We start from the raw sequence: 11,503 nt of genomic DNA, 5'->3' as shown, positions 1-11,503 counted from the left end.
GGTTTATCATATTCTTGATGGTCCAATGCTCGGACATATCGAACTAACAGCTGAACCCGGTAAGTTCCTCCTAAATCTATCAACGATGAATTTTCCGTAAAACCGAGATCTGTGAAGACAGGGGCCATGGTTATCCAGCGGTCAGTCAGTATTCCGTCTCGTTGACAGAAAATAAAGAACTTTCTGGCCAATGAAATCTTTTGTTATATAAAGTAGGCTCAATATCCAGGTAGCAACCTTTTATCCTACTATTCTCTGTTAATTTCCTTCTAAATTTCAATTTATCAACGATAAAATGCCTGAAAGTCCTAATTTTCACCAAGACCATCTGTTAAAGTAGGGGTCATGGTTATCCAGCGGTCAGCCAGTATTCCGTATGGTTGACAGAAAATAAAGCACTTTCTCGCCAATGAAATCTTTCGTTATATGAATATCCAGGTAGCAACCTATTTTCCTACCTTTCTTTGTTAAAAGGTAAAAATACTTCTTCCCCCAAAACCATGGAATTATTTTTGTGGTGGAATCGGTCTTGTTAATAAGTACAATGATTCTGGAGAATAGACAAGAAAAAAGTTATTGGCCTATTTATGATACTGGAGGTGCAATATATATTTCGTTTCCTACCTCTATTTATTACTAACTCAATTGACTGGTTGACTGATCAGTTACTTGCCCCTAAATTACTTAATGATATTTCTTAAAGAGATTTTCCACGTTGGCGCTTGTGGTATTACAAGCTTTGATAACGCTGCAATACAAAACGATAGATCTTGGTGAACCAAAGGATAAAAGAATTTCACCATCTTTGTATTTTCTATTGTTTGCCAGGTGTTCCTGTTTTAGAGTTCAGCCAATCAGATTTAGCTGCTGGAAGTGTTAAATACACACATACAAGTCCAGATGAGAAATATATGGATAGGTTCATGTTCTCTGTAACAGATGGAACTAATGAGGTAGGTTTCTGGTACTGGGGGGTGGATGGTTGAATAGTTAGTGCATGCGCGTTGTATCATAAGGTCTGTCATTGAGTGGGAGGTTGAAATAAAATTGAATCATATGTTAGTCCTGAAATATATATTGTATTAAATTGTTTATAAACAATTGAAAAGATTTTATCATCTCAGGTTGTGAAGACGTTCCGTATTATGGTGACACCTGTAGACGATTCTATTCCGATGGTAGAGAATCATGGTTTAACTGTTCAAGAAGGTGTGCGTAAAATCATCTCCGAGTTTGAGTTGAAGGCTACAGATAAAGACACAAAGGTATTTAACTGTTATTTTCATGTGTGTGAGTTAGTTGTATTTTACGTCCGCTTCCACTGAGGTGATATCGCAGGCAAAGGTATTTTCATAGCCAACAGTTTATTTTATACCTGGGGGTCACGGTAGCTAGGCGGGTAAGACGTTGGCTAGCTAACCTGGAGGTCGGGTGTTTGATCCCGGAATTGGACCGAGAAAGTTCATCCAGATTTCCAACTGCCAAGGGATCTTTTACGTGCACGCCAATGTGTACACGGGACCTCTGTTTTTCATCCCATCCGAACGACTAGACAGCTGTCCTTGTCAGGCCCTCCATCCTGCATCAATGACAAGGGGAAACCACGCCGGAAAATCTGGGTGAACTTTCTCAGCCAATTGAGGGATCGAACACCCGACCTCCAGGCTAGCGAGCCAGTGTCTTACCCACTTAGCCATGTGATCCACGAACACTCATAGAACACTTCATTCGTCTGGTCTGCTTGGTTAGTGCAGGAAGTAAAACGATAGAACCCAGTTTTATTTCATTTCAACCTGTTTAGATCGATAAAGTCCTTTCTCTCAAAGTGCAGTTCATTGGTTCTTTTTTATTATTTTTAGGAAGATCATCTTACTTTTACGATCATCCGTGCACCCGTACATGGAACCGTAAAAATCAAGAAGGGAGATAACTTTATTCGAGGGTCAAAGTTCACCATGGAAGACATCTATGAGAATCGTGTTACCTACGAACATCATGGAACAGAAAACTTTGAAGATCAATTCACGTTTACTGTCAGTGATGGCTCTAATGATGTTTTTGCTGTACAGAATGATGATGCTGAACAAATGGTTCCCATAGCAACACCACAGGTAAGGAATGTTTGTAATTATTGCATTTATTAACAGGAATCATGTTTTAGGGCTCTACCTGTACACTATAAAAAATATATTAAAAATTTGGATAATTCTAAAAATCGTCGTATAAATATCTTAAAATCTAAGGGAAATAAAAAAAACATTGAAAATTGACATTATTTAAAATTTAATTTTTGAAAAAAGAAATTAAGTTAGTAAATGCACTTAATTAATTATGTTTATCATTCACTAACAAATGGAACCACATTAAGAAATTGATTATAAATAGGTGTACTTTATGTATATCATTTACAGACACATGGACCCACATTGAGTACCATAATTACATTCACTTTATGGTTCTCATTTACTGACACATGGAACTACATTGAGTACCATAATAATTCACTTTATGTTTATCATTTACTGACACATGAAACTACATTGGGAACCATAATAATTCACTTTATGTTTATCATTTACTGACACCTGGAACTACATTGAGTAGCCTACCATAATTACATTCACTTTATGTATATCATTTACTGCCACATGGAACTACATTGAGTACCATAATAATTCACTTTATGTATATCATTTACTGACACATGGAACTACATTGAGTAGCCTACCATAATTACATTCACTTTATGTATATCATTTACTGGCACATGGAACTACATTGAGTACCATAATAATTCACTTTATGTATATCATTTACTGACACATGGAACTACATTGAGTAGCCTACCATAATTACATTCACTTTATGTATATCATTTACTGACACATGGAACTACATTGAGTACCATAATAATTCACTTTATGTATATCATTTACTGACACATGGAACTACATTGAGTACATAATTATATTCACTTTATGTCTAATATTTACAAATAAATGAAACCACATTGAGAACTCAAATAGAACCACCTTCAGTACCATAATTCTTCTTTTGTTTTCTTCAGAAATTCAAGATAAAGGTTTTACCAATGGATGATGGCACTCCAGTTCTGGAGAAAAATCTTGGATTACAGTTCCTGGAAGAATCCAGAAATAAAGTAAGTCTATAAATACAAAATAGATTCTTTATACAACAAGTGGTATCAGGTGGATGTACTCAACAAGGAAAATGATACCTAGTCATCTGGATGGTATGAAAAACTAATATCCATTTGTGCACATGATCAAGTACATGTCACAGGTTTTCTAACTTGTCTTGTGGGTTCTAGACTTATTTCCGACTTGCTCTGAGGGTTCTAGCTACACAGATTTCTAACTTGCTTTGTAAGTTCTAGCTAGACAGATTTCTGACTTGCCTTGTGGGTTCTAGACTTATTTCTGACTTGCCTTGTGGGTTCTAGACTTATTTCTGACTTGCTTGTGGGTTCTAGACTTATTTCTGACTTGCCTTGTGGGTTCTAGACTTATTTCTGACTTGCCTTGTGGTTTCTAGACTTATTTCTGTCTTTCCTTGTGGTTTCTAGACTTATTTCTGACTTGCCTTGTGGGTTCTAGACTTATTTCTGACTTGACTTGTGGGTTCTAGATTTATTTATGACTTTTGTGGGTCTAGCTATAGGCTTATTCTGACTAGCCTTGTGGGTTTCAGACTTATTTCACATTTGCTTCATCTATTTAAATCACCCTGTTAACAGATGAACCCTACTCATTTTCTAGTAACCTACTCGATTTTCCTCCTCGGAACCAAAGATACTTGACAACCACGTAAATGAACAAAAACCCAGAAGGCAAACCTACGGACAAGAGAGACAAAACACACGGACAATGGAAATACTATCAAATCAAGTGAATGGATCCAGGGTCCAACATTAAATATTATTCATTTCTACTTCCAGATATCCAACCTGATCACAAATCAACAATTAAAAGCGTCTGATGAAGATACTGAGGATGATGGGATACGTTATGTCATCAAAAAACCTACCAAATATGGTCGTATTGAGAAAACAACGAATGCCGGACGACCAATCAATGTCTTTACTCAAGGTGTGTACTATGTTTGTATTTCACATGTTAGGCTACAAAAATTTGAATTTTTGTTTTTTGGAAACCTGAAATGAAATGAATTAAACTGAAATGGAGTTTAATGTCCTACTTTTCTGCACCGACTGGTCTAATGAAGACAGGAGTCGGGAGAGAGAGAGAAATGGGGCTTAACGTCCACTCGACACAAACTAGGTCATTTCGGGACTAACATATGGTTCAATTTTATTTCAATAATTCGCTTGCGCGTAGGGGTCTTTATCAGTCCCGAAATGACCTTGTTTGTGTTGAGTGGACGTTAAAACCTATTTCTCTCTCTCATCAAACGGATGAATCTCATGAGAATGACAACCTGTGTTTCTTATTTGTTAAAACCACGTCTGAACTCGCCATTCTTTCTTTTTCATGTGATTACCATCTGCAGAGGATCTAAATTTGGGAAGAATTCGTTACGTTCTAACTCGTAACTCATCAACCAATCAGGATAGTTTCACCTTTGACCTGCAGGACAGCAAACCAAATATAGTTCCAGGGAATAATTTCTATATCTTATGGTCTGTGTTGAGTTTTGAGAAGTTACAGTATAATATAACAGAAGACTCAGGTATTATACAGATACCTGTAACGAGACGCGGAAATATGAAACAGGTCAGTTTTATTTCTAACACACTTTCAGATTATATCTCCCATAGCAACTATTGATGTTTTACACATCTCCAGATTATATCTCCCATAGCAAATATTGATGTTTTACACATCTCCCATAGCAACTATTGATGTTTATACATCTCCAGACTATATCTCCCATAGCAACTATTGATGTTTTACACATCTCCAGATTATATCTCCCATAGCAACTATTGATGTTTTACACATCTCCCATAGCAACTATTGATGTTTATACATCTCCAGACTATATCTCCCATAGCAACTATTGATGTTTTACACATTTCCCATAGCAACTATTGATGTTTACACATCCCTAGACTATATCTCCCATAGCAACTATTGATGTTTTACACATTTCCCATAGCAACTATTGATGTTTTACACACCTCCTATAGCAACTATTGATGTTTTAAGGTGGAAATTCCCCTGTATCAACCTTCTGTAAAGTCAATAGGGGTTGATATTATTGAGCCACATGCTTTGAATTTCAAGTGCACAAGATAAGCAGCGGTTGATATTTGATAACTATCGCTCACACATGAACTAATACCTTGCGACCATCAATTTAGTTTGTGTCGATGTTTAAGTCAGATAGAAAATTATTTCCATCGCTGTTAATTGAAATAAAACCTACGGAGCATCTTTACTTCATTTATTTTACCTGCCCATACCTGAAACTAATATGTGTATATATTTATGATATATTTTCAGTATTCAATAGTTACATGTAAAACTGTACCTGGATCAGCAACATCTGAAGAACTGGCACCCAGACCTGGTGTTCAAGACTTCATATCACACTCTGGACAGGTAATTCTAGACTACAGTATTCAACATGTTAGACAACAGTGGTGAGAAGTGAGTGGTCTGATACCACGGTTGTTCAAAAACTAGAGTTATAAGCCAGAAGCAGTTAGTGGTCCAATACCACTGTTATAAGAGTTCTTTGAATTCTTAGATTTCATCCTGGAACGAAAGAAATATAATATGTTTAAATGGTCCCAAACAGATACTTGTTTGAGCTTATTTTTTCTCATTCATTAAGGTCTGCTTTCGAAAAGTTTATCAGCAATGAAGTTTTAATGCTTTCTTATTGGATATTAAAGAACATTTTCTCTCATCATTGATTTAGTACAGTATGATATCTGACTGGTGGAGCCAAGAGTTTCCAAAATCTGGTGTTTTAGAGGACAGATACATGATGAAATAGAAAAAAATAGTACCTTATGGAATCTTAGTGGTGACTCCATAATTATTCAATAGTCCAGTAGATAGGCTCCTCTTCCGCGAGCCCCCACTGAGATGGTGGCACCACTGAGATAGGCTCCTCTTCCTCCAGCCCCCATTGATAGTGGCACCACAGAACTCATCTTCCTCCAGCCCCCACCGATGGTGGTACCACTGAAATAGGCTCCTATTTCCCAAGTCCCCATCGATAATGGCACCACTGAGATGGGCTCCTTTTACCCCAGCCCCCACGAATGGTGGCACCACTGAGATAGGCTCCTCTTCCCCCAGCCCCCACATAGATGGTGGCACCACTAAGAGAGACTCCCCATCCCCCAGCCCCAACGGAGATGGTGGCACCACTGGGATAGGCTCCTCTTTCCCCAGCCCCCACCAAGATGGTGGCACCACTGAGATAGGCTCCTCTTCCTCAAGCCCCCATTGATGGTGGCACCACAGAGATAGACTCATCTTTCCCCAGCCCCCACCGATGGTGGTACCACTGAAATAGGCTCCTCTTTCCCAAATCACCATCGATAAGGGCACCACTGAGATGGGCTCCTCTTGACCCAGCCCCCATCGATAATGGCACCTCTGGTATATTAAAAGACAAATTAATGACAAATTATAAACTTATTTTATTAGGTTCAGTTTGATGACTGGCAGGAAACGAAGATGTGTACGATTATTATCAACGATGATTCGCTACACGAAGGACCAGAAACTTTCTACGTAGATCTCGACACGCCCGTTTATTCCATATTAGGTGATATGAGAAAAACTGCTGTTACAATTTATGACACAGAAGATGGTAAGTTATACACAAAATTTTTCAATAAAGAGCTGGTCATTAAAATAAACACAACAGTTCTATGGATAACAATTACTATATTTCTATTAAAGCTACGTTTCAACAATGATTCTCTTGTCGTTATCAAGCACAATTATCCGTAGAACTGTTGTGTTTATTTTAATGTGTTCAATTACTAAATGCCATTCAAACAGCTACCCATTCTTGCTATAATAGATAATGCAAAATAAATATATTCTGAGCAAAGTTTTCACCGTTTGAAGTTTGAACAAGTTGAGGCATAGATTGGTTATTATTATAACAATAGTACATGTTAATCAAGACTTAGGGGGGTGGATGGCCGAATGGTTAATGCGTGCGTGCGCGTAGTATCAGAAGGTCTGTCATTGAATCAACTGTCGTGGTTTCGATTCCCAGGTTGTAGGTGACAAGGAGTAGGGTCGCCTGTCCAACCTTGTGGGTTTTCTCCTGGTCCTCCGGTTTCCTCCCACTGCTAGAGACCCCCTAAGCACAAGCGAATTATTGAAATAAAATTGAACCATATGTTAGGACTGAAATGACTTAGTTTGTGTCGAGTGGGCGTTATGCCCCATTTCTGTCTCTCTCTATTCAGGACTTAGTCTTGATCTGTCCTTTTTAAATTAATTCATTAAATGCCAACCATGTTTTAATCCATTTAAATCTCAGCCATCCGATGTTCTAGAGAGTTGATTGTTGGCTTGTTGTGTTAATAAATGTCTAAATAATAATTTATATAACTTTTGAATTTTGGAGCCAAACCTCTTACACAACACTGTAACCCAGGTATCATTTAATCTTGTGTATTTGGCACTAATTTCTTTCACATTTGTTTAATATTGAATCTTGTGTATTTAGCACTAATTTCTTTCACATTCGTTTAATATTGAATCTTTGTTTAAAAATTTGTAAAAATCGTTTAAAATCACCAAAAATAACCTAATTTGTACTTGTGTCCAGTTTAAAGCTAACCATTCAATTTTGATAATGAGTGTCCAATTTACAAGCATTTAATTTCCCGATCACTGTTAAAAAATACGCAACCCAATTGATTATTGATAGGCCTATATAATGATTAATTTTTGAACAGTGATCAGGGAATTAAATACAGTGTAATACATCTTTAAGTAATTTATATATTTCAGTACCTGTATTTGATTTTACGAGTGATGTTTATCACCTGAATGAAACAGATTCCTATGCTGCTGTTACTATAGTCAGATCAGGTAAACATTTTATTTATTATGTGTAAGAAAAAATGGTGTGTGATTGTTATCAGGATATTTGTGAAATTTTACCTGGTGACTGAAAGGGGGAGACGACTGGCTGTCGTGTAAGATTTTGGTTCGTAAATTTAAGCTATGATGTGCCTCATTTTTCATTGATAAATCAGTCATTGATCGTCGTTATTAAAGGAAAATGTAGCGGATGTTAGCCCCAAAGGGAGTTCGTTGCGGTGTTCAAAGTTCGTCAGGAGTTGACATTCGTTGAACCGTAGGCTGAAATGTGATTGCCTGGATAAATTTTCCCTCTTCGTTAGCCTTGTTGACTGGATGCTCAACCTCTCTTTTTAACCGGCGGGTTGGATAGCCGAACGGTTAACGCGAGCGCGTTGGATCATGGGTCTGTCATTGAGTCAAGTAGCATGGTTTCAATTCACTGCTTGTATGTGACGGAGAGTGGGGTCGTCTGTCCAATCTCCTGGGAGTTTTCTGGGTCCTCCGGTTTCCTGCTACTGCTAAACGACCCCTACTCTCAGGCGATTTAATGAAATACAATTGAACCGTGTATTACTCCCGAAATTACCTAGTTTGTATTTAGTGGACGTTAAACCCCATTTCGGGGGGTTGGATGGCCGAATGGTTAGCACGTGCGTGCTGTATCATAAAGCCTGTCATTGAGTCAACTGGCGTGGTTTTAAATCCTCGCTTGTAAGTGACGGAGAGTAGGGTCGTCTGTCCAATCTCCTGGGAGTTCTTCAGGTCCTTCAGTTTCCTCCCACTGCTAAAGACCTGTACGCTCAAACAAATTAATAAAATAAAATTGAACCATGTGTTAGTCCCGAAATTACCTAGTTTGTGTCAAGTGGACGTTAATCCTCTCCCTCTCTCCCTCTCTCTTTAACAACTCCAATATTTTATAATGTGAATTCAGAATGAACTCAGCCTTACCCAATTCAACAATTCCAATTATAAAATATGTCATTGATAACTTGTACAGTCAGATTGTAAACACTATTGAAAGTCGATAGGTTTCTAATACTTCCGTCATGTGACCCCATTTCTCTCTCTCTCTCCCTCTTTTAACCTTTTTGTAAATCATTATATATTATTTATATTACCAGGTGATTTAAGCAGCACCGTATCAGTTATCTGTTACACTACATCTAGAACAGCAAAAGGAAGTGATGAAAATAGATTATCATCAGGTTCAGATTACATCAGCAGAAGTAAAACTAATATCAACAGAGTTATCTTCCCTCCAGGTGTCACTACAGCTAACTGTGATATAAAGGTAGGTTGCTTTAATCTGGAGAGCCATATATGGTCACTGGTATTGGCTGAGAATGATTGTCTGGCATGGTATCCCCTTGTTGGTGGTGGATGATGGTGTGCTTGGCTATTAATCTAGTCGTTTGGACAAAGACCCTGTATACACGTATACCTGTAAAAGAACCGTTAACAGTTGGAATCAGAAATAAGAGTAGGACATAGCCTTAATCTGCCTCTTTATTTATTAGTTTGGTCCCACTAGCAAGGTTGGGAGATTGCTCTTGGGACCCTTATCGTTATGTCATTCAGTATCCCACCCCACATTTTTAGTATAGGTTAGAAATTAAAGTACGGGTGACAGTTAAGTAAAGCCCCAGCGAAGAACGATCTAAGTCACATTTTTGTCTTTTCGCATAAAACGCTAAAAAAACTTTGAAACCTGATGGACGAGAATGCTTGATGTGACAGGGATGCTGTGGATTTAGATCGTTCTCGACCGGGAGGCCATTTCAGAAGGGCCCTGGTTCGATGTGACTATGATCCTTTTTTATCTGAAATCGATTGTTCCACAGAAGAGTTATACAATGTGCTACCAGATGGTGCGATTCAAGGAAAACGTGACTTAGATTGTTCTTCCCCTAGGCTCTTCAGTTATCATATCAGATGGACAGAAAACAGCTGCAAGCTTTATCATGGCAACTGAACTCTGCAGTTACTCAAACATGAAACTCATTATTATTCATATATACAAAAGTCATGCATATTCATGTTAACAACATCCTCCAATATTATTAGCTGATGTTAAAACTATTGTTATTTTCTTATTTTCTACCAGATTATAGATGACAGTATATCAGAAAGTTCTGAAGAGTTTGATGTTGGATTAGCTGATCCATCTCTTCCAGCATCTTTAGGTGTTATTGATAAAGCTACTGTTGTGATAGATGGACCCAATGATCGTAAGTATTTATATGTAAAAATGGTTAACATTCTGTATACTGGATGTATTTGTTAAATATAATTAACTTTTTTCGATCCTGAATTTATTTATTCTACAGGAACATCTGTCTGTTCTTGTTGCTGATGTCCCAGAAACATCTGTCGGTTCTTGTTGCTGATGTGCCAGGAACATCTGTCTGTCTGTTCTTGTTGCAGATGTCCCAGGAACATCTGTCAGTTCTTGTTGATGATGTGCCAGGAACATTTATATATTGTGCCATCTCTACTGTACTGGGGGAGCCATGGTGGCTAAGTGGTTAGCCTGTAGGTTGCATGTTTGGTCATCAGGATTTTCCGGCGTGGTTTCTCCTTGTCAGTGGTGCAGGACAGAGGGCCTGACAAGGACAGCTGTCTAGTCGTTCATGGCGTGCATGTAAAAAATGCCTTGGCAGTTGGAATTTTATATAAGAGTAGGCCATAGTGCCGCTACCGCAGAAATGGAACCATAAATTTAACTGTGTTTGCTTTGAAAGCATTATAATTTTTGAGATGTTGCTCTTTCAGAATCGACTGTTTATTTGCCTGTCAATACATACGAATATAATGAGAATGCTGGTACAGTTGAAATTGAAGTTTTGCGCGGAGGTTCCGACTTGTCGCACAGTACTATGGTATGGTGTGCTACCCGACTGTCATTCCCACCATCAGCCACTCCAGGTCAAGACTACATTCCTAGTTCAAGTCAAATCACATTTGGACCAGGAGAATCAGCAGCGGTCAGTATGATAGACATACATCTTGTGAAGCTAGTATCCCTGTAGTACCTGGATATCATTTAATCTTGTGTATTTAGCATTAATTTCTTTCATATTTGTTTCATATCAAATCATTGTTTAAAAATTTCTGAAAATCATTTAAAATCACCCAAAATCATCAAATTTGTACTCCGGTCCAGTTTAAAGTTGACAATTCAATTTTGATAAAGAGTGTCCCAATTTATAAGTGTTTAATTTCTCAACCACTGTTTAAAAATAAACACTCCAATTGATTATTGATGTGTAATGATTAATTTTTGAACAGTGGTCAGGAAATTGAATACTTGTAAATTGGACACTCATTATTAAAATTGATCAGTCAACTTTAAACTGGACACAAGTACAAATTAAATGATTTTAGGTGATTTTAAATGATTTTTATGAATTTTTAAACAAAGATTTGATATCAAATGAATGTGAAAGAAA

The 11,503-nt window shown here is 37.6% G+C and overlaps 1 protein-coding gene across 1 annotated transcript; it reads left to right on the top strand.

The window, feature by feature from the left end:
- The first annotated feature begins 2,087 nt into the window (after nucleotides 1-2,087).
- LOC126812435 (extracellular matrix organizing protein FRAS1) lies at nucleotides 2,088-7,947 on the top strand. The gene is made up of 7 exons (XM_056098411.1): nucleotides 2,088-2,111; nucleotides 3,068-3,160; nucleotides 3,959-4,109; nucleotides 4,531-4,754; nucleotides 5,487-5,585; nucleotides 6,648-6,813; nucleotides 7,922-7,947. Exons 1-7 carry the CDS (start codon nucleotides 2,088-2,090, stop codon nucleotides 7,945-7,947), a joined length of 783 nt encoding a protein of 260 aa, XP_055954386.1.
- The last annotated feature ends 3,556 nt before the right edge of the window (nucleotides 7,948-11,503 follow it).

Source organism: Patella vulgata, chromosome 2 (assembly GCF_932274485.2).
Source record: "Patella vulgata chromosome 2, xgPatVulg1.2, whole genome shotgun sequence".
In the NCBI taxonomy this organism is placed as follows: Eukaryota; Metazoa; Mollusca; class Gastropoda; family Patellidae; genus Patella; species Patella vulgata.
The sequence above is the reverse complement of the archived record's forward strand: the minus strand, read 5'-3'. Positions and strand labels throughout refer to the sequence as shown.

Excerpts from the sequence above, each read along its gene's own strand:
- LOC126812435 (XM_056098411.1), top strand. The coding sequence starts at position 2,088 with ATGGTTCCCATAGCAACACCACAG. Across the intron at positions 2,112-3,067 it reads TTCCCATAGCAACACCACAG|AAATTCAAGATAAAGGTTTT; the intron begins GTAAGGAATGTT and ends TGTTTTCTTCAG. Across the intron at positions 6,814-7,921 it reads AATTTATGACACAGAAGATG|TGATCAGGGAATTAAATACA; the intron begins GTAAGTTATACA and ends ATTTTTGAACAG.